Genomic DNA, 21,939 nt, shown 5'->3' on the forward strand with positions numbered 1-21,939 from the left:
ATACAGTGGTGGCTACAGGTCAGCTGGAGACCATCACAGGGTCGTATTCAGCACACTACAGCACTCTGGCAGGAGGATTGCAGGGTCAGCCAATGATCGATTCAGACCTGTAGCCATTTTACACAAGCTGCAACTCCTTCACCAGCCGGTGTGCAGGTCCAGATGACCAACATTAACAACTAATGAATGACAATTACTGTACACACTGTTTGGAGCCGAGAGCGTTGTGATGTGGATGGGAACACCACTAGAACAGAACAGATGAGAATTCACATATAGAAACACACCATCTGTCTTGTGACTAAGGATGAGCTCAGGTGTGTTCGCACTGACCACATGCAGAGCCCGCCAGGAAGTCGGCGCTGCGCTAACCACAGGCAGTGAGACATTGCCCCAATGTGCGGCAGCAAAGATCGGGCAATATCTCACTACCTGTGATTAGTGCAGCGCCTACTTCCTGGCAGGCTCTGCCTACTTGTGACACATCTCCCACACAGTCATCGCTCTATATCAGGGATATGCAATTAGCGGACCTCCAGCTGTTGCAATACTACAAGTCCCATCATGTCTCTGCCGCTGGGTGTCAGGCTTGTGGCTGTCAGTCTTGCTATGCCTCATGGGACTTGTAGTTCTGCAACAGCTGAAGATTTGCCAATTGCATATCCCTGCTCTATATAATCCTACCACAAGATACAGACCATTTTTTGGCTTCCAACGCGTTAGTCATCTATTCAGCCTAAACTCTTGCATGGGTTTTATAATAATTTCCACCATTTTATCAAATAAGAGTATTGTAACCTGTTTTTATGAACACAGTCATTTGTTTAGAATAAACTATTTATCAACTTGATTCATGCGTTGGATCATGCGCCTGTCAGGGCTTGTTTAGCCCAGCCTTATCTGGGCTGGCTGCTTAGCTGTCGGCTAATTGCCAGCTCTCTCTTCTCTCCACAGTTACCAGTTGTTCCAGATGAGGCTCGTCTGACCTGCCTACTTAAAGCCTTCCTGCTCACTTCCCCTCTGCCTTCACCTTGGTCACATCACAAGGAAACATCTCCTGCAGTTTGTTTAACACCTTCCCTTCGAGCGTACGCAGATCTGCGTACTCGGCTTCCGGGGGCTATACCGGGATGATTCCTGCACCTGCAAGTACCGTTTAGAGCGGGCGATTGGCTTTCCAGCCATGACAACCGATGCGGCTAAAAGCCACTCGGCTGTTATGCTGGAGGAGCGGGAGGGGATGTCCCCCCCTCCCGCCACTCTTACCGGTGCTCTTGCTCAATCGGGAGCACCGATCTCACATCCGCCGCTTCCAGCAGCTAGGGAGGGACTGGAATGACGCCGCAAGTGGCGTCATTCCAGTCTCCTAATTGTAAACACGGAAGCAATGTCATGACGTCACTTCCCGTTTACTCGGCTGCCAATGGCGCCGCATTTAAAAAAAATATACAGTATTCAGAATCGCCGTTTTGAAGTGTAAAGGAGGGATGGGGGGGGATCTTTTAGACCCCCGATCCCTCCATAAAGAGTACCTGTCACCACCTATTACTGTCACAAGGGATGTTTACATTCCTTGTGACAGCAATAAAAGTGATACATTTTTTTTTTTTAAAACAATTAATTTAAAAATTAATAAAATAAATAAGAAAAAAAAAAAAAAATTTAAAGGGCCCCAGCACCCCCCCCCCCCCGTCGCTGCGAGCTCACGCAGCAAAGAAAACGCATACGGAAGTCGTGCCCGCATATGTAAACGGTATTCAAATCCCACATGTGAGGTATTGCTGCGATCGTCAGAGCGAGAGCAATAATTCTAGCACTAGACCTCCTCTGTAACTCTAACCTGGTAACCGAATTTTTTTTTTTAAAGCATCGCCTATTGAGATTGTTAGGTACCGTAGTTTGTTGTGCAATTATAAAGTGCGACATGTTTGGCATCTATTTACTCGGCGTAACATTATCTTTCACATTATGCAAAAAAAATTGGGCTAATTTTATTGTTTAGTTTTTTTTTTAATTCATGAAAGTGTCCCTTTCCCCAAAAAGTTTTATTCTCTAGAGTCTCTGCTAAAAAAAAAAAAAATTATATATATATAAAAATGTATGTATAAAAATATAAATATAATGTTTGGGGGTTCTAAGTAATTTTCTAGCAAAAAATATGGATTTTAGCTTGTAAACACCAAATGTCATGAAAGGGTTAAAGACTGGATTGCTGACATCCCTCCTGGCTCCTTATCCTGCTTGCGGTTGCTCTACTTGGATCCCTGACTTCTGGCCTGGCTGATTACCCGATCTGGTTACTGGACTCTGGCTCTGCTCGACTACGCTTTTTCTATTTACCTTTTATTTTTATTAATAAACAAATGTAATTTAATTGTACTTCTGACTCAGTCTGATTCATAGTTTCTGACAGCGCCTCCCTTCTCCCTCATCACATACCTTAAGAGGGGCCTGACTGTGGTCAGTGGCAGTAGGAATTGACACAGTGTCAGTATCTAAATGACAGTAAGCAATGTCTCAAGCTTGGTGGGAGAAAAAATAAATAAAAAAATTACAGAGCACCTGTAATCAGTAGAAGGAATAGTGCCCATCATTGGTGTCAATGTGCGGTACATTGATTAGATTAGTCTACAATATGAGAATGATGTCAGTGTACGGTACGATATTGATGTCAGAGTACAGAATGGTTATGTTAGTGTACAGCGTGGTGTCAAGGTCAGTGTACCGTATAATGATATCAGTGTACAGCAGGTCTGGGTACAGAGTGATGATGTCAGTGTACAGCATGGTGCCCAGGACAGTCTACAGTAGGTCAGTGTACAGTGTGGAGATGATGACGTCAGTGTACAGTGCGATGACGACGTCAGTGTACGGTGCGGTTGTGATGACGACGTCAGTGTACGGTGCGGCGGTGATGACGACGTCAGAGTACGGTGCGGCGGTGATGACGACGTCAGAGTACGGTGCGGCGGTGATGACGACGTCAGAGTACGGTGCGGCGGTGATGACGACGTCAGAGTACGGTGCGGCGGTGATGACGACGTCAGAGTACGGTGCGGCGGTGATGACGACGTCAGAGTACGGTGCGGCGGTGATGACGACGTCAGAGTACGGTGCGGCGGTGATGACGACGTCAGAGTACGGTGCGGCGGTGATGACGACGTCAGAGTACGGTGCGGCGGTGATGACGACGTCAGAGTACGGTGCGGCGGTGATGACGACGTCAGAGTACGGTGCGGCGGTGATGACGACGTCAGAGTACGGTGCGGCGGTGATGACGACGTCAGAGTACGGTGCGGCGGTGATGACGACGTCAGAGTACGGTGCGGCGGTGATGACGACGTCAGAGTACGGTGCGGCGGTGAGGACGACGTCAGTGTACGGTGCGGCGGTGAGGACGACGTCAGTGTACGGTGCGGCGGTGAGGACGACGTCAGTGTACGGTGCGGCGGTGAGGACGACGTCAGTGTACGGTGCGGCGGTGAGGACGACGTCAGTGTACGGTGCGGCGGTGAGGACGACGTCAGTGTACGGTGCGGCGGTGATGACGACGACGTCAGTGTACGGTGCGGCGATGAAGACGACGTCAGTGTACGGTGCGGCGATGAAGACGACGTCAGTGTACGGTGCGGCGATGAAGACGACGTCAGTGTACGGTGCGGCGATGAAGACGACGTCAGTGTACGGTGCGGCGATGAAGACGACGTCAGTGTACGGTGCGGCGATGAAGACGACATCAGTGTACGGTGCGGTGGTGATGATGACGTCAGTGTACAGTGCGATGATGACGTCAGTGTACAGTGCGATGATGATGACGTCAGAGTACAGTGCGATGATGATGACGTCAGAGTACAGTGCGATGATGATGACGTCAGAGTACAGTGCGATGATGATGACGTCAGTGTACAGTGCGAGGATGATGACGTCAGTGTACAGTGCGAGGATGATGACGTCAGTGTACAGTGCGAGGATGATGACGTCAGTGTACAGTGCGAGGATGATGACGTCAGTGTACAGTGCGATGATGATGACGTCAGTGTACAGTGCGATGATGATGACGTCAGTATACAGTGCGATGATGATGACGTCAGTGTACAGTGCGATGATGATGACGTCAGTGTACAGTGCGATGATGATGACGTCAGTGTACAGTGCGATGATGATGACGGTGTACAGTGCGATGATGATGACGGTGTACAGTGCGATGATGATGACGTCAGTGTACAGTGCGATGATGATGACGTCAGTGTACAGTGCGGTGATGATGACGTCAGTGTACAGTGCGGTGATGATGACGTCAGTGTACAGTGCGGTGATGATGACGTCAGTGTACAGTGCGGTGATGATGACGTCAGTGTACAGTGCGGTGATGATGACGTCAGTGTACAGTGCGGTGATGATGACGCGTGTACAGTGCGGTGATGATGATGACGTCAGTGTGCTCCGCTCTTTCTCACCTCTCTCCCTCCTCAGGTCGGAATCAAGGCGGGTTCTGAACTGGAAGGTGGCTGCGATATCTCCAGAACGGAGCGGGGTGAGCAGGAGCTCCTCCTGGAAGGAATCATCGGCCTTCGCACTCTCCGCACCGCCGGCCCCAAACACCAGCACCGCACATACCATCAGAGCCCACACACCGGCCATCTTTCACCTGCCGGGCGGCTCTTCCGGTTTACCCTAACCAACCCCTTCACCCTAGCCAATCGATATCGCGATCTATCCTACGGCCAATGGCAGAAAAGTTAGGGCGGGAATACCAGACATATCTTCCAATCACAGCTTCTAATAGCCAACCAATCAGAATAACGGCAAGAGAGTTTACTGCTGAAGCAAGCATGCGGAGAGTGCAATGGTATTCTAGGTATGATTGTGTCATTTACGTCAGTCAAGGAGGGGCACAGCAGGCGGATGATAGGTCTGTCTCTGCTCACTGTGCAGAGACGGACCTGTCAGAGCCCCGCCTCCTCTATGGGGAGATTGGATGAGAATGGACCGCCTGTTCTTTTCATTCAATCCGCCAAAGGGATGGAAACAAATGTCACCATCCATGTGGATTTTACTTACAGGATCGAATAGCAACTGCTGTCAGCGAACATGTCTCCGCTGACATCTGTCGCTCCATAGTGATGAATGGAGAATCCGTTGCAAAAAACTGACTGGTGGATCTGATCGGATAGACCGTGTAAAAGGTGCCTAACTATGGGAATTTATTGTGTTCTACTATGGCCAACAGTAGAGCCCACAGCCAACTCAAATCCCTCTGAGAGTTCTTTCCCCTTACAGTGAGCCTGTCATTAAGGCTCGGTTCACACAGGGGCGACTTGTCCAGGCGACTTCGCCGCCTGACAAGTCGCGCCCCGTTCTGTACTACGGAACCGTTCTAATAGAAAAAAGGTTCCTGTACTACTTTTGCGGCGACTTCGGGCGACTTGCATTGACTTCTATACAGAAGTCGTTTTGCAAGTCGCCGCTGAGGTCGCGGCAGGTCGCGGCGCTGCAAGTCGTGCCGCCTACTGTGTGAACCGAGCCTAACACAGCTGCCCTCTAAAAGAATTCAGATAGCACTTTCCAGTCTAGTAGTGGCAAAACTTCCTCCGCAGAAATACTAGCTCAGCAGAAGCAAATAGTTACGTAAGTCAAAAGACAAAGCTAGTCACAGCCCCAGCAATGGTAGAAATATAGGTGTTCTGCATTCGTTGCTTGCGCTGGAGGCCTCAGATCTCTCAACTCCAAGTAGTCGCCATTTAATCCATTATGAAAGGTTGTTAAAGTTTGACACAGATGGCCAAGATGTCAACCTATGTGCTTCAGTCCTATTTCTGAGGCAGCAGGTTGTGGTCACTTTACGCTTGAGAGTTCACTTTGGGTGCAGCATTCTGTGGCACGTTCACTTGGCACTCTCCTAAAAAATGTGCCAGCTTTTCATTACTGCTGCTTGTTTTTTTGTTTTTGTTTTTTTGCTGTCTACACTTAAAATGTGAGTGTTGAATCTAGTTTACAGGAGTTAGTCACATTCAGTTGGACGTGTTTTGTACTGTTGATGACATTTCACTAGTCACCAGAAGTGTGCCCTTTGGAAGACATCTCAAACAAAACATGCAATGAATGCAGTTTTTCTAATGCTGCTAAATCAGAGAGGTAAGTGTTCTTTGAGATTCCAGTGAGTTGGGCAAGGAACTGCAGGAAAGTGCAGCAGCAACATCAGAGATGCTTGAGCCCTAGAGGATAGGGATTTTGTTAAAAGAGCTTGGCAGCAGTGGGATTTGAACCCACGCCCCCGAACAGACTGGAGTCTTAATCCAGCACCTTAGACCGCTCGGCCATGCTACCTGCGAAAATGCCCTCGCTAACGACTAGAAAGAGGCGGGACATAGTCTACATTCCATGCTCTGCATTCATTGCTTGCGCTAGAGGCCTCAGAACTCCCAACTCCAAGTATTCGCCACTTTATCCATTATAAAACGTTGTTGTTGAAGTTTGACACAGATGGCCAAGATGCCAACTTATGTGCTTCAGTCATCTTTCTGAGGCTGCAGATTGTGGTCACTTTACGCTTGAGAGTGGACTTTGGGTGCAGCATTCTGGCAAGTTCACTTGGCACTCTGCTGAAAAGTGTGCCAGCTTTTCATTAGTGCTGCTTGTTTTTTGGTGTCCACGCTTAAAGTGTGAATGTGGAATCTAGCTTACAGGAGAGGTAGTCAGGTAAGGCCGGGGGTGCGATTTTTTGTCATTTTGGACAAATTTTGGGATAAAAGAGCCGGGGGTGCAGTTTAGATCATTTTGGGCCACTTTTGGAATAAAAGGGCCGGGGGTGCCATTTTTTGTCATTTTGGGCCACTTTTGGGATAAAAGTGCCAGGGGTGCGATTTTTTGTAATTTTGGACAAATTTTGGGATAAAAGGGCAGGGGGTGCGATTTTTTGTAATTTTGGACCACTTTCAGGATAAAAAGGCCGGGGGTGCGATTTTGATCATTTTGGGCCACTTTTGGGATAAAAGGGCCGGGGGTGCGATTTTTTGTCATTTTGGACTAGTTTTGGGATAAAAGGGCCGGGGGTGCGATTTTTTGTAATTTTGGACCACTTTCAGGATAAAAGGGCCGGGGGTGCGATTTTTTGTCATTTTGGACCACTTTCAGGATAAAAGGGCCGGGGGTGTGATTTTTTGTCATTTTGGACCACTTTCAGGATAAAAGGGCTGGGGGTGCAATTTTTGTCATTTTGAACCCCATTTTGGGATAAAAGGTCGGGGGTGCAATTTTGGTCATTTTGGACCCATTTCGGGATAAAAGGGCCGGGGGTGCAATTTTGGTCATTTTGGACTCACTTTGGGATAAAAGGGCCGGGGGTGCAATTTTGGTCATTTTGAGCCCCTTTTTGGGATAAAAGGGCCGGGGGTGCAATTTTGGTCATTTTGGACCCATTTTGGGATAAAAGGTCCGGGGGTGCAATTTTGGTCATTTTGGACCCATTTTGGGATAAAAGGGCCGGGGGTGCAATTTTGGTAAATTTTAGCCTATTTTGGGATAAAAGGGCCGGGGGTGCAATTTTGGTCATTTTTAGCCCATTTTGGGATAAAAGGGCCGGGGGTGCAATTTTGGTAATTTTGAACCCCTTTTTGGGATAAAAGGGCCGGGGGTGCAATTTTGGTCATTTTTTTGAACCCCTTTTTGGGATAAAAGGGCCGGGGGTGCAATTTTGGTCATTTTGGACCCATTTCGGGATAAAAGAGCCGGGGGGTGCAATTTTGGTCATTTTGAACCCCTTTTTGGGATAAAAGGGCCGGGGGTGCAATTTTGGTCATTTTGAACCCCTTTTTGGGATAAAAGGGCCGGGGGTGCAATTTTGGTCATTTTTAGCCCATTTTGGGATAAAAGGGCCGGGGGAGCAATTTTGCTCATTTTGGACCCATTTTGGGATAAAAGGTCCGGGGGTGGGATTTTTTGTCATTTTGGACCACTTTCAGGATAAAAGGGCCGGGGGTGCGATTTTTTGTCATTTTGGACTAATTTTGGTATAAAAGGGCCGGGGGTGGGATTTTTTGTCATTTTGGACCACTTTCAGGATAAAAGGGCAGGGGGTGCAATTTAGATCATTTTGGGCCACTTTCAGGATAAAAGGGCCGGGGGTGCGATTTTTTGTCATTTTGGGCCACTTTCAGGATAAAAGGGCCGGGGGTGCGATTTGTTGTCATTTTGGACCACTTTCAGGATAAAAGGGCCGAGGGTGCAATTTTGATCATTTTGGGCCACTTTTGGGAAAAAACAGACGGGGGTGTGATTTTTTGTCATTTTGGACCATTTTCAGGATAAAAGGGCCGGGGGTGCGATTTTGGTCTTTTTGGACCCATTTTGGGATAAAAGGGCGGGAGGTGCGATTTTTTGTCATTTTGGACCACTTTCAGGATAAAAGGGCCGGGGGTGCAATTTAGATCATTTTGGGCCACTTTCAGGATAAAACGGCCGGGGTGGGATTTTTTGTCATTTTGGACCACTTTCAGGATAAAAGGGCCGGGGGTGCGATTTTGATCATTTCGGGCCACTTTTGGGATAAAAGGGCGGGAGGTGCGATTTTTTGTCATTTTGGACCACTTTCAGGATAAAAGGGCCGGGGGTGCAATTTAGATCATCTTGGGCCACTTTCAGGATAAAAGGGCCGGGGGTGCGATTTTTTGTCATTTTGGGCCACTTTCAGGATAAAAGGGCCGGGGGTTCGATTTTTTGTCATTTTGGACCACTTTCAGGATAAAAGGGCCGGGGGTGCAATTTTGGTCATTTTTAGCCCATTTTGGGATAAAAGGGCCGGGGTGCAATTTTGGTCATTTTGGACCCATTTTGGGATAAAAGGGCCGGGGGTGCAATTTTGGTCATTTTGAGCCCCTTTTTGGGATAAAAGGGCCGGGGGTGCAATTTTGGTCATTTTGGACCCATTTTGGGATAAAAGGTCCGGGGGTGCAATTTTGGTCATTTTGGACCCATTTTGGGATAAAAGGTCCGGGGGGTGCAATTTTGGTAATTTTTAGCCCATTTTGGGATAAAAGGTCCGGGGGTGCAATTTTTGTCATTTTGAACCCCATTTTGGGATAAAAGGGCCGGGGTGCAATTTTGGTCATTTTAGACCCATTTTGGGATAAAAGGGCCAGGGGTGGAATTTTGGTCATTTTTAGCCCATTTTGGGATAAAAGGTCCGGGGGTGCAATTTTGGTCTTTTTGGACCCATTTTGGGATAAAAGGGCCGGGGGTGCAATTTTGGTCATTTTGAACCCCTTTTTGGGATAAAAGGGCCGGGGGTGCAATTTTGGTCATTTTTAGCCCATTTTGGGATAAAAGGTCGGGGGTGCAATTTTGGTCATTTTGGACCCATTTCGGGATAAAAGGGCCGGGGGTGCAATTTTGGTCACTTTGGACTCACTTTGGGATAAAAGGGCCGGGGGTGCAATTTTGGTCATTTTGAACCCCTTTTTGGATAAAAGGGCCGGGGGTGCAATTTTGGTCATTTTGGACCCATTTTGGGATAAAAGGCCAGGGGGTGCAATTTTGGTCATTTTAGACCCATTTTGGGATAAAAGGTCCGGGGGGTGCAATTTTGGTCATTTTAGACCCATTTTGGGATAAAAGGGCCGGGGGTGCAATTTTGGTCATTTTGAACTCACTTTGGGATAAATGGGCTGGGGTTGCAATTTTGGTCATTTTGAGCCCCTTTTTGGGATAAAAGGGCGGGGGTTAAATTTTGGTTATTTTGGATCCATTTTGGGATAAAAGGGCCGGGGGTGCAATTTTGGTCTTTTTTAGCCCATTTCGGGATAAAAGGGCCGGAGTGCAATTTTGGTCATTTTGAACCCCTTTTTGGGATAAAAGGGCCGGGGGTGCAAACTTTGTCTTTTTTAGCCCATTTTGGGATAAAAGGGCCGGGGGTGCAATTTTGGTCATTCTGGGCCCATTGTGGGATAAAAGGGCCGGTGGTGCAATTTTGGTCATTTTTAGCCCATTTTGGGATAAAAGGGCCGGGGGTGCAATTTTGGTCATTTTTAGCCCATTTTGGGATAAAAGGGCCGGGGGTGCAATCTTGGTCATTTTGGACCCATTTTGGGATAAAAGGGCCGGGGTGCAATTTTGGTCATTTTGAACCCCTTTTTGGGATAAAAGGGCCGGGGGTACAATTTTGTTCATTTTGGACCCATTTTGGGATAAAAGGGCCGGGGGTGCAATTTTGGTCATTTTGAACCCCTTTTTGGGATAAAAGGACCGGGGTGCAATTTTGGTCATTTTGGACCCATTTTGGGAAAACAGGTCCAGGGTGCAATTTTGGTAAATTTTAGCCCATTTTGGGATAAAAGGGTGCAATTTTGGTCATTTTTAGCCCATTTTGGGATAAAAGGTACGGGGTGCAATTTTGGTCATTTTGAGCCCCTTTTTGGGATAAAAGGGCCGGGGTGCAATTTTGGTCATTTTAGACCCATTTTGGGATAAAAGGTCCGGGGGTGCAATTTTGGTCATTTTTAGCCCATTTTGGGATAAAAGGTCCGGGGGTGCAATTTTTGTCATTTTGAACCCCATTTTGGGATGAAGGGGTCGGAGGTGCAATTTTGGTCATTTTGAACCCCTTTTTGGGATAAAAGGGCCAGGGGTGGAATTTTGGTCATTTTTAGCCCATTTTGGGATAAAAGGTCCGGGGGTGCAATTTTGGTCTTTTTGGACCCATTTTGGGATAAAAGGGCGGGAGGTGCGACTTTTTGTCATTTTGGACCACTTTCAGGATAAAAGGGCCGGGGGTGCAATTTAGATCATTTTGGGCCACTTTCAGGATAAAAGGGCCGGGGTGCGATTTTTTTCATTTTGGACCACTTTCAGGATAAAAGGGCCGGGGGTGCGATTTTGATCATTTTGGGCCACTTTTGGGATAAAAGGGCGGGAGGTGCGATTTTTTGTCATTTTGGACCACTTTCAGGATAAAAGGGCCGGGGGTTCGATTTTTTGTCATTTTGGACCACTTTCAGGATAAAAGGGCCGAGGTGCGATTTTTTGTCATTTTGGACCACTTTCAGGATAAAAAGGCCGGGGGTGCTATTTTTTGTCATTTTGGACCACTTACAGGATAAAAGGGCCGGGGGTGCAATTTAGATTATTTTGGGCCACTTTTGGGATAAAAGGGCCAGGGGTGTGATTTTTTGTCATTTTGGACCATTTTCAGGATAAAAGGGCCGGGGGTGCGTTTTTTTGTCATTTTGGACTCAATTTGGGATAAAAGGGCAGGGGGTGCAATTTTGGTCATTTTTAGCCCATTTTGGGATAAAAGGGCCGGGGGTGCAATTTTGGTCATTTTGAGCCCCTTTTTGGGATAAAAGGGCCGGGGGTGCAATTTTGGTCATTTTGAACACCTTTTTGGGATAAAAGGGCCGGGGGGTACAATTTTGGTCATTTTGGACCCATTTTGGGATAAAAGGGCCGGGGGTGCAATTTTGGTCTTTTTGGACCCATTTCGGGATAAAAGGGCCGGGGGTGCAATTTTGGTCATTTTGAACGCCTTTTTGGGATAAAAGGTCCGGGGGTGGAATTTTGGTCATTTTGGACCCATTTTGGGATAAAATGGCCGGGGGCGCAATTTTGGTCATTTTGAACCCCTTTTTGGGATAAAAGGGCCGGGGGTGCAATCTTGGTCTTTTTTAGCCCATTTTGGGATAAAAGGTCCGGGGGTGCAATTTTGGTCTTTTTGGACCCATTTTGGGATAAAAGGGCGGGGGGTGCAATTTTGGTCATTTTGAGCCCCTTTTTGGGATAAAAGGGCGGGAGGTGTGATTTTTTGTCATTTTGGACCACTTTCAGGATAAAAGGGCCGGGGGTGCAATTTAGATAATTTTGGGCCACTTTCAGGATGAAAGGGCCGGGTGGGATTTTTTGTCATTTTGGACCACTTTCAGGATAAAAGGGCCGGGGGTGCGATTTTTTGTCATTTTGGACCACTTTCAGGATAAAAGGGCCGGGGGTGCAATTTAGATAATTTTGGGCCACTTACAGGATAAAAGGGCCGGGGGTGCAATTTAGATTATTTTGGGCCACTTTTGGGATAAAAGGGCCAGGGGTGTGATTTTTTGTCATTTTTGACCATTTTCAGGATAAAAGGGCCGGGGGTTCGTTTTTTTGTCATTTTGAACTCAATTTGGGATAAAAGGGCCGGGGGTGCAATTTTGGTCATTTTTAGCCCATTTTGGGATAAAAGGGCCGGGGGTGCAATTTTGGTAATTTTGGACCCATTTTGGGATAAAAGGGCCGGGGGTGCAATTTTGGTAATTTTGAGCCCCTTTTTGGGATAAAAGGGCCGGGGGTGCAATTTTTGTCATTTTGAACCCCATTTTGGTCTAAAAGGGCCGGGGGTGCAATTTTGGTCATTTTGGACCCATTTCGGGATATAAGGGCCGGGGGTGCAATTTTGGTCATTTTGAACCCCTTTTTGGGATAAAAGGGCCGGGGGTGCAATTTTGCTGATTTTTAGCCCATTTTGGGATAAAAGGTCCGGGGGTGCAATTTTGGTAATTTTGGACCCATTTTGGGATAAAAGGGCCAGGGGTGCAATTTTGGTCATTTTGAGACCCTTTTTGGGATAAAAGGGCCGGGGGTGCAATTTTGGTAATTTTGAACCCCTTTTTGGGATAAAAGGGCCGGGGGTGCAATTTTGGTCATTTTGGACCCATTTCGGGATAAAAGGGCCGGGGGTGCAATTTTGGTCATTTTGAACCCCTTTTTGGGATAAAAGGGCCGGGGTGCAAACTTGGTCTTTTTTAGCCCATTTTGGGATAAAAGGGCCGGGGGTGCAATTTTGGTCATTTTTAGCCCATTTTGGGATAAAAGGGCCGGGGTGCAATTTTGGTCATTTTGAACCCCTTTTTGGGATAAAAGGGCTGGGGGTACAATTTTGTTCATTTTCGACCCATTTTGGGATAAAAGGGCCGGGGGTGCAATTTTGGTCATTTTGAACCCCTTTTTGGGATAAAAGGACCGGGGTGCAATTTTGGTCATTTTGGACCCATTTTGGGAAAACAGGTCCGGGGTGCAATTTTGGTAAATTTTAGCCCATTTTGGGATAAAAGGTCCGGGGGTGCAATTTTGGTAATTTTGGACCCATTTTGGGATAAAAGGGCAAGGGGTGCAATTTTGGTAATTTTGAACCCCTTTTTGGGATAAAAGGGCCGGGGGTGCAATTTTGGTCATTTTGGACCCATTTTGGGATAAAAGGGCCGGGGGTGCAATTTTGGTCATTTTGGACCCATTTTGGGATAAAAGGGCCGGGGGTGCAACTTTGGTAATTATTAGCTCATTTTGGGATAAAAGGGCCGGGGGTGCAATTTTGGTCATTTTTAACCCCTTTTTGGGATAAAAGGGCCGGGGGTGCAATTTTGGTCATTTTGGACCCATTTTGGGATAAAAGGGCGGGAGGTGCGATTTTTTGTCATTTTGGACCACTTTCAGGATAAAAGGGCCGGGGGTGCAATTTAGATCATTTTGGGCCACTTTCAGGATAAAAGGGCCGGGGTGCGATTTTTTTCATTTTGGACCACTTTCAGGATAAAAGGGCCGGGGGTGCGATTTTGATCATTTTGGGCCACTTTTGGGATAAAAGGGCGGGAGGTGCGATTTTTTGTCATTTTGGACCATTTTCAGGATAAAAGGGCCGGGGGTTCGATTTTTTGTCATTTTGGACCACTTTCAGGATAAAAGGGCCGAGGTGCGATTTTTTGTCATTTTGGACCACTTTCAGGATAAAAAGGCCGGGGGTGCTATTTTTTGTCATTTTGGACCACTTACAGGATAAAAGGGCCGGGGGTGCAATTTAGATTATTTTGGGCCACTTTTGGGATAAAAGGGCCAGGGGTGTGATTTTTTGTCATTTTGGACCATTTTCAGGATAAAAGGGCTGGGGGTGCGTTTTTTTGTCATTTTGGACTCAATTTGGGATAAAAGGGCAGGGGGTGCAATTTTGGTCATTTTTAGCCCATTTTGGGATAAAAGGGCCGGGGGTGCAATTTTGGTCATTTTGAGCCCCTTTTTGGGATAAAAGGGCCGGGGGTGCAATTTTGGTCATTTTGAACACCTTTTTGGGATAAAAGGGCCGGGGGGTACAATTTTGGTCATTTTGGACCCATTTTGGGATAAAAGGGTCGGGGGTGCAATTTTGGTCTTTTTGGACCCATTTCGGGATAAAAGGGCCGGGGGTGCAATTTTGGTCATTTTGAACGCCTTTTTGGGATAAAAGGTCCGGGGGTGGAATTTTGGTCATTTTGGACCCATTTTGGGATAAAAGGGCCGGGGGCGCAATTTTGGTCATTTTGAACCCCTTTTTGGGATAAAAGGGCCGGGGGTGCAATCTTGGTCTTTTTTAGCCCATTTTGGGATAAAAGGTCCGGGGGTGCAATTTTGGTCTTTTTGGACCCATTTTGGGATAAAAGGGCGGGGGGTGCAATTTTGGTCATTTTGAGCCTCTTTTTGGGATAAAAGGGCGGGAGGTGCGATTTTTTGTCATTTTGGACCACTTTCAGGATAAAAGGGCCGGGGGTGCAATTTAGATAATTTTGGGCCACTTTCAGGATGAAAGGGCCGGGTGGGATTTTTTGTCATTTTGGACCACTTTCAGGATAAAAGGGCCGGGGGTGCGATTTTTTGTCATTTTGGACCACTTTCAGGATAAAAGGGCCAGGGGTGCGATTTTTTGTCATTTTGGACCACTTTCAGGATAAAAGGGCCGGGGGTGCAATTTAGATAATTTTGGGCCACTTACAGGATAAAAGGGCCGGGGGTGCAATTTAGATTATTTTGGGCCACTTTGGGATAAAAGGGCCAGGGGTGTGATTTTTTGTCATTTTTGACCATTTTCAGGATAAAAGGGCCGGGGGTTCGTTTTTTTGTCATTTTGGACTCAATTTGGGATAAAAGGGCCGGGGGTGCAATTTTGGTAATTTTTAGCCCATTTTGGGATAAAAGGGCCGGGGGTGCAATTTTGGTAATTTTGGACCCATTTTGGGATAAAAGGGCCGGGGGTGCAATTTTGGTAATTTTGAGCCCCTTTTTGGGATAAAAGGGCCGGGGGTGCAATTTTTGTCATTTTGAACCCCATTTTGGTCTAAAAGGGCCGGGGGTGCAATTTTGGTCATTTTGGACCCATTTCGGGATATAAGGGCCGGGGGTGCAATTTTGGTCATTTTGAACCCCTTTTTGGGATAAAAGGGCCGGGGGTGCACTTTTGCTGATTTTTAGCCCATTTTGGGATAAAAGGTCCGGGGGTGCAATTTTGGTCATTTTGGACCCATTTTGGGATAAAAGGGCCAGGGGTGCAATTTTGGTCATTTTGAGACCCTTTTTGGGATAAAAGGGCCGGGGGGTGCAATTTTGGTAATTTTGAACCCCTTTTTGGGATAAAAGGGCTGGGGGTACAATTTTGTTCATTTTGGACCCATTTTGGGATAAAAGGGCCGGGGGTGCAATTTTGGTCATTTTGAACCCCTTTTTGGGATAAAAGGACCGGGGTGCAATTTTGGTCATTTTGGACCCATTTTGGGAAAACAGGTCCGGGGTGCAATTTTGGTAAATTTTAGCCCATTTTGGGATAAAAGGTCCGGGGGTGCAATTTTGCTCATTTTTAGCCCATTTTGGGATAAAAGGTCCGGGGGTGCAATTTTGGTAATTTTGGACCCATTTTGGGATAAAAGGGCAAGGGGTGCAATTTTGGTAATTTTGAACCCCTTTTTGGGATAAAAGGGCCGGGGGTGCAATTTTGGTCATTTTGGACCCATTTTGGGATAAAAGGGCCGGGGGTGCAATTTTGGTCATTTTGGACCCATTTTGGGATAAAAGGGCCGGGGGTGCAATTTTGGTAATTATTAGCTCATTTTGGGATAAAAGGGCCGGGGGTGCAATTTTGGTCATTTTTAACCCCTTTTTGGGATAAAAGGGCCGGGGGTGCAATTTTGGTCATTTTGGACCCATTTTGGGATAAAAGGGCCGGGGGTGCAATTTTGGTCATTTTGGACCCATTTTGTGATAAAAGGGCCGGGGGTGCAATTTTGGTAATTATTAGCTTTTTTTGGGATAAAAGGGCCGGGGGTGCAATTTTGGTCATTTTGAACCCTTTTTGGGATAAAAGGAACAGCTATGCAATCTTGGTCTTTTTTAGCCCATTTTGGGATAAAAGGGCCGGGGGTGCAATTTTGGTAATTTTTAGCCCATTTTGGGATAAAAGGTCCGGGGGTGCAATTTTTGTCATTTCGAACCCCATTTTGGTCTAAAAGGGCCGGGGGTGCAATTTTGGACATTTTGGACCCATTTCGGGATAAAAGGGCCGAGGGTGCAATTTTGGTAATTTTGAACCCTTTTTGGGATAAAAGGGCCGGGGGTGCAATTTTGGTCATTTTGGACCCATTTTGGGATAAAAGAGCCGGGGGTGCAATTTTGGTCCTTTTGGACCCATTTTGGGATAAAAGGGCCGGGGGTGCAATTTTGGCCATTCTGGACCCACTTTGGGATAAAAGGGCCGGGGGCTCAATTTTGGTCATTTTGAACCCCTTTTTGGGATAAAAGGGCCGGGCGTGCAATCTTGGTCTTTTTTAGCCCATTTCGGGATAAAAGGGCGGGGGTGCAATTTTGGTAATTTTTAGCCAATTTTGGGATAAAAGGTCCGGGGGTGCAATTTTTGTCAGTTTAAACCCATTTTGGGATAAAAGGGCCGGGGGTACAATTTTGGTCATTTTTAGCCCATTTTGGGATAAAAGGGCCGGGGGTGCAATTTTGGTCATTTTGAACCCCTTTTTGGGATAAAAGGGCCGGGGGTGCAATCTTGGTCTTTTTTAGCCCATTTTGGGATAAAAGGTCCGGGGGTGCAATTTTGGTCTTTTTGGACCCATTTTGGGATAAAAGGGCGGGGGGTGCAATTTTGGTCATTTTGAGCCCCTTTTTGGGATAAAAGGGCGGGAGGTGCGATTTTTTGTCATTTTGGACCACTTTCAGGATAAAAGGGCCGGGGGTGCAATTTAGATAATTTTGGGCCACTTTCAGGATGAAAGGGCCGGGTGGGATTTTTTGTCATTTTGGACCACTTTCAGGATAAAAGGGCCGGGGGTGCGATTTTTTGTCATTTTGGACCACTTTCAGGATAAAAGGGCCGGGGGTGCGATTTTTTGTCATTTTGGACCACTTTCAGGATAAAAGGGCCGGGGGTGCAATTTAGATAATTTTGGGCCACTTACAGGATAAAAGGGCCGGGGGTGCAATTTAGATTATTTTGGGCCACTTTTGGGATAAAAGGGCCAGGGGTGTGATTTTTTGTCATTTTTGACCATTTTCAGGATAAAAGGGCCGGGGGTTCGTTTTTTTGTCATTTTGGACTCAATTTGGGATAAAAGGGCCGGGGGTGCAATTTTGGTCATTTTTAGCCCATTTTGGGATAAAAGGGCCGGGGGTGCAATTTTGGTCATTTTGGACCCATTTTGGGATAAAAGGGCCGGGGGTGCAATTTTGGTAATTTTGAGCCCCTTTTTGGGATAAAAGGGCCGGGGGTGCAATTTTTGTCATTTTGAACCCCATTTTGGTCTAAAAGGGCCGGGGGTGCAATTTTGGTCATTTTGGACCCATTTCGGGATATAAGGGCCGGGGGTGCAATTTTGGTCATTTTGAACCCCTTTTTGGGATAAAAGGGCCGGGGGTGCAATTTTGCTGATTTTTAGCCCATTTTGGGATAAAAGGTCCGGGGGTGCAATTTTGGTAATTTTGGACCCATTTTGGGATAAAAGGGCCAGGGGTGCAATTTTGGTCATTTTGAGACCCTTTTTGGGATAAAAGGGCCGGGGGTGCAATTTTGGTAATTTTGAACCCCTTTTTGGGATAAAAGGGCCGGGGGTGCAATTTTGGTCATTTTGGACCCATTTCGGGATAAAAGGGCCGGGGGTGCAATTTTGGTCATTTTGAACCCCTTTTTGGGATAAAAGGGCCGGGTGCAAACTTGGTCTTTTTTAGCCCATTTTGGGATAAAAGGGCCGGGGGTGCAATTTTGGTCATTCTGGACCCATTTTGGGATAAAAGGGCCGGGGGTGCAATTTTGGTCATTTTTAGCCCATTTTGAGATTAAAGGGCCGGGGGTGCAACTTTGGTCATTTTTAGCCCATTTTGGGATAAAAGGGCCGGGGTGCAATTTTGGTCATTTTGAACCCCTTTTTGGGATAAAAGGGCTGGGGGTACAATTTTGTTCATTTTGGACCCATTTTGGGATAAAAGGGCCGGGGGTGCAAATTTGGTCATTTTGAACCCCTTTTTGGGATAAAAGGACCGGGGTGCAATTTTGGTCATTTTGGACCCATTTTGGGAAAACAGGTCCGGGGTGCAATTTTGGTAAATTTTAGCCAATTTTGGGATAAAAGGTCCGGGGGTGCAATTTTGCTCATTTTTAGCCCATTTTGGGATAAAAGGTCCGGGGGTGCAATTTTGGTAATTTTGGACCCATTTTGGGATAAAAGGGCAAGGGGTGCAATTTTGGTAATTTTGAACCCCTTTTTGGGATAAAAGGGCCGGGGGTGCAATTTTGGTCATTTTGGACCCATTTTGGGATAAAAGGGTCGGGGGTGCAATTTAGATTATTTTGGGCCACTTGTGGGATAAAAGGGCCAGGGGTGTGATTTTTTGTCATTTTGGACCATTTTCAGGATAAAAGGGCCGGGGGTGCGTTTTTTTGTCATTTTGGACTCAATTTGGGATAAAAGGGCAGGGGGTGCAATTTTGGTCATTTTTAGCCCATTTTGGGATAAAAGGGCCGGGGGTGCAATTTCGGTCATTTTGAGCCCCTTTTTGGGATAAAAGGGCCGGTGGTGCAATTTTGGTCATTTTGAACACCTTTTTGAGATAAAAGGGCCGGGGGGTACAATTTTGGTCATTTTGGACCCATTTTGGGATAAAAGGGCCGGGGGTGCAATTTTGGTCTTTTTGGACCCATTTCGGGATAAAAGGGCCGGGGGTGCAATTTTGGTCATTTTGAACGCCTTTTTGGGATAAAAGGTCCGGGGGTGGAATTTTGGTCATTTTGGACCCATTTTGGGATAAAAGGGCCGGGGGCGCAATTTTGGTCATTTTGAACCCCTTTTTGGGATAAAAGGGCCGGGGGTGCAATCTTGGTCTTTTTTAGCCCATTTTGGGATAAAAGGTCCGGGGGTGCAATTTTGGTCTTTTTGGACCCATTTTGGGATAAAAGGGCGGGGGGTGCAATTTTGGTCATTTTGAGCCCCTTTTTGGGATAAAAGGGCGGGAGGTGCGATTTTTTGTCATTTTGGACCACTTTCAGGATAAAAGGGCCGGGGGTGCAATTTAGATAATTTTGGGCCACTTTCAGGATGAAAGGGCCGGGTGGGATTTTTTGTCATTTTGGACCACTTTCAGGATAAAAGGGCCGGGGGTGCGATTTTTTGTCATTTTGGACCACTTTCAGGATAAAAGGGCCGGGGGTGCGATTTTTTGTCATTTTGGACCACTTTCAGGATAAAAGGGCCGGGGGTGCAATTTAGATAATTTTGGGCCACTTACAGGATAAAAGGGCCGGGGGTGCAATTTAGATTATTTTGGGCCACTTTTGGGATAAAAGGGCCAGGGGTGTGATTTTTTGTCATTTTTGACCATTTTCAGGATAAAAGGGCCGGGGGTTCGTTTTTTTGTCATTTTGAACTCAATTTGGGATAAAAGGGCCGGGGGTGCAATTTTGGTCATTTTTAGCCCATTTTGGGATAAAAGGGCCGGGGGTGCAATTTTGGTAATTTTGGACCCATTTTGGGATAAAAGGGCCGGGGGTGCAATTTTGGTAATTTTGAGCCCCTTTTTGGGATAAAAGGGCCGGGGGTGCAATTTTTGTCATTTTGAACCCCATTTTGGTCTAAAAGGGCCGGGGGTGCAATTTTGGTCATTTTGGACCCATTTCGGGATATAAGGGCCGGGGGTGCAATTTTGGTCATTTTGAACCCCTTTTTGGGATAAAAGGGCCGGGGGTGCAATTTTGCTGATTTTTAGCCCATTTTGGGATAAAAGGTCCGGGGGTGCAATTTTGGTAATTTTGGACCCATTTTGGGATAAAAGGGCCAGGGGTGCAATTTTGGTCATTTTGAGACCCTTTTTGGGATAAAAGGGCCGGGGGTGCAATTTTGGTAATTTTGAACCCCTTTTTGGGATAAAAGGGCCGGGGGTGCAATTTTGGTCATTTTGGACCCATTTCGGGATAAAAGGGCCGGGGGTGCAATTTTGGTCATTTTGAACCCCTTTTTGGGATAAAAGGGCCGGGGTGCAATTTTAGTCATTTTTAGCCCATTTTGGGATAAAAGGGCCGGGGTGCAATTTTGGTCATTTTGAACCCCTTTTTGGGATAAAAGGGCTGGGGGTACAATTTTGTTCATTTTGGACCCATTTTGGGATAAAAGGGCCGGGGGTGCAATTTTGGTCATTTTGAACCCCTTTTTGGGATAAAAAGACCGGGGTGTAATTTTGGTCATTTTGGACCCATTTTGGGAAAACAGGTCCGGGGTGCAATTTTGGTAAATTTTAGCCCATTTTGGGATAAAAGGGCCGGGGGTGCAATTTTGGTCATTTTGGACCCATTTTGGGATAAAAGGGCCGGGGGTGCAATTTTGGTAATTATTAGCTCATTTTGGGATAAAAGGGCCGGGGGTGCAATTTTGGTCATTTTTAACCCCTTTTTGGGATAAAAGGGCCGGGGGTGCAATTTTGGTCATTTTGGACCCATTTTGGGATAAAAGGGCGAGAGGTGCGATTTTTTGTCATTTTGGACCACTTTCAGGATAAAAGGGCCGGGGGTGCAATTTAGATCATTTTGGGCCACTTTCAGGATAAAAGGGCCGGGGTGCGATTTTTTTCATTTTGGACCACTTTCAGGATAAAAGGGCCGGGGGTTCGATTTTTTGTCATTTTGGACCACTTTCAGGATAAAAGGGCCGAGGTGCGATTTTTTGTCATTTTGGACCACTTTCAGGATAAAAAGGCCGGGGGTGCTATTTTTTGTCATTTTGGACCACTTACAGGATAAAAGGGCCGGGGGTGCAATTTAGATTATTTTGGGCCACTTTTGGGATAAAAGGGCCAGGGGTGTGATTTTTTGTCATTTTGGACCATTTTCAGGATAAAAGGGCCGGGGGTGCGTTTTTTTGTCATTTTGGACTCAATTTGGGATAAAAGGGCAGGGGGTGCAATTTTGGTCATTTTTAGCCCATTTTGGGATAAAAGGGCCGGGGGTGCAATTTTGGTCATTTTGAGCCCCTTTTTGGGATAAAAGGGCCGGGGGGTACAATTTTGGTCATTTTGGACCCATTTTGGGATAAAAGGGCCGGGGGTGCAATTTTGGTCTTTTTGGACCCATTTCGGGATAAAAGGGCCGGGGGTGCAATTTTGGTCATTTTGAACGCCTTTTTGGGATAAAAGGTCCGGGGGTGGAATTTTGGTCATTTTGGACCCATTTTGGGATAAAAGGGCCGGGGGCGCAATTTTGGTCATTTTGAACCCCTTTTGGGATAAAAGGGCCGGGGGTGCAATCTTGGTCTTTTTTAGCCCATTTTGGGATAAAAGGTCCGGGGGTGCAATTTTGGTCTTTTTGGACCCATTTTGGGATAAAAGGGCGGGGGGTGCAATTTTGGTCATTTTGAGCCCTTTTTTGGGATAAAAGGGCCGGGGGTGCAATCTTGGTCTTTTTTAGCCCATTTTGGGATAAAAGGTCCGGGGGTGCAATTTTGGTCTTTTTGGACCCATTTTGGGATAAAAGGGCCGGGGGTGCAATTTAGATAATTTTGGGCCACTTTCAGGATGAAAGGGCCGGGTGGGATTTTTTGTCATTTTGGACCACTTTCAGGATAAAAGGGCCGGGGGTGCGATTTTTTGTCATTTTGGACCACTTTCAGGATAAAAGGGCCGGGGGTGCGATTT

The 21,939-nt window shown here is 46.6% G+C and overlaps 1 protein-coding gene and 1 non-coding gene across 2 annotated transcripts in view; both read right to left on the minus strand.

The window, feature by feature from the left end:
* The window catches only part of PIGT (phosphatidylinositol glycan anchor biosynthesis class T), a 38,047-nt gene extending 33,367 nt beyond the window's left edge, over window positions 1–4,680 (minus strand). The window contains exon 1 of the mRNA XM_077459172.1: window positions 4,458–4,680. Coding sequence (XP_077315298.1) covers window positions 4,458–4,641 — 184 coding nt within the window. The 5' untranslated portion in view covers window positions 4,642–4,680. The remainder of the gene's footprint in view (window positions 1–4,457) is intronic.
* Window positions 4,681–6,245: 1,565 nt separating this feature from the next.
* TRNAL-AAG (transfer RNA leucine (anticodon AAG)) lies at window positions 6,246–6,327 on the minus strand. Its single transcript has one exon. It is a non-coding gene; the product is annotated as a tRNA-Leu (tRNA).
* Between the last annotated feature and the right edge of the window lie 15,612 nt (window positions 6,328–21,939).

Source organism: Lithobates pipiens, unplaced genomic scaffold (assembly GCF_037356315.1).
Source record: "Lithobates pipiens isolate NorthernLeopardFrog02 unplaced genomic scaffold, aLitPip1_a1.2 Scaffold_28, whole genome shotgun sequence".
Lineage (NCBI taxonomy): Eukaryota > Metazoa > Chordata > Amphibia > Anura > Ranidae > Lithobates > Lithobates pipiens.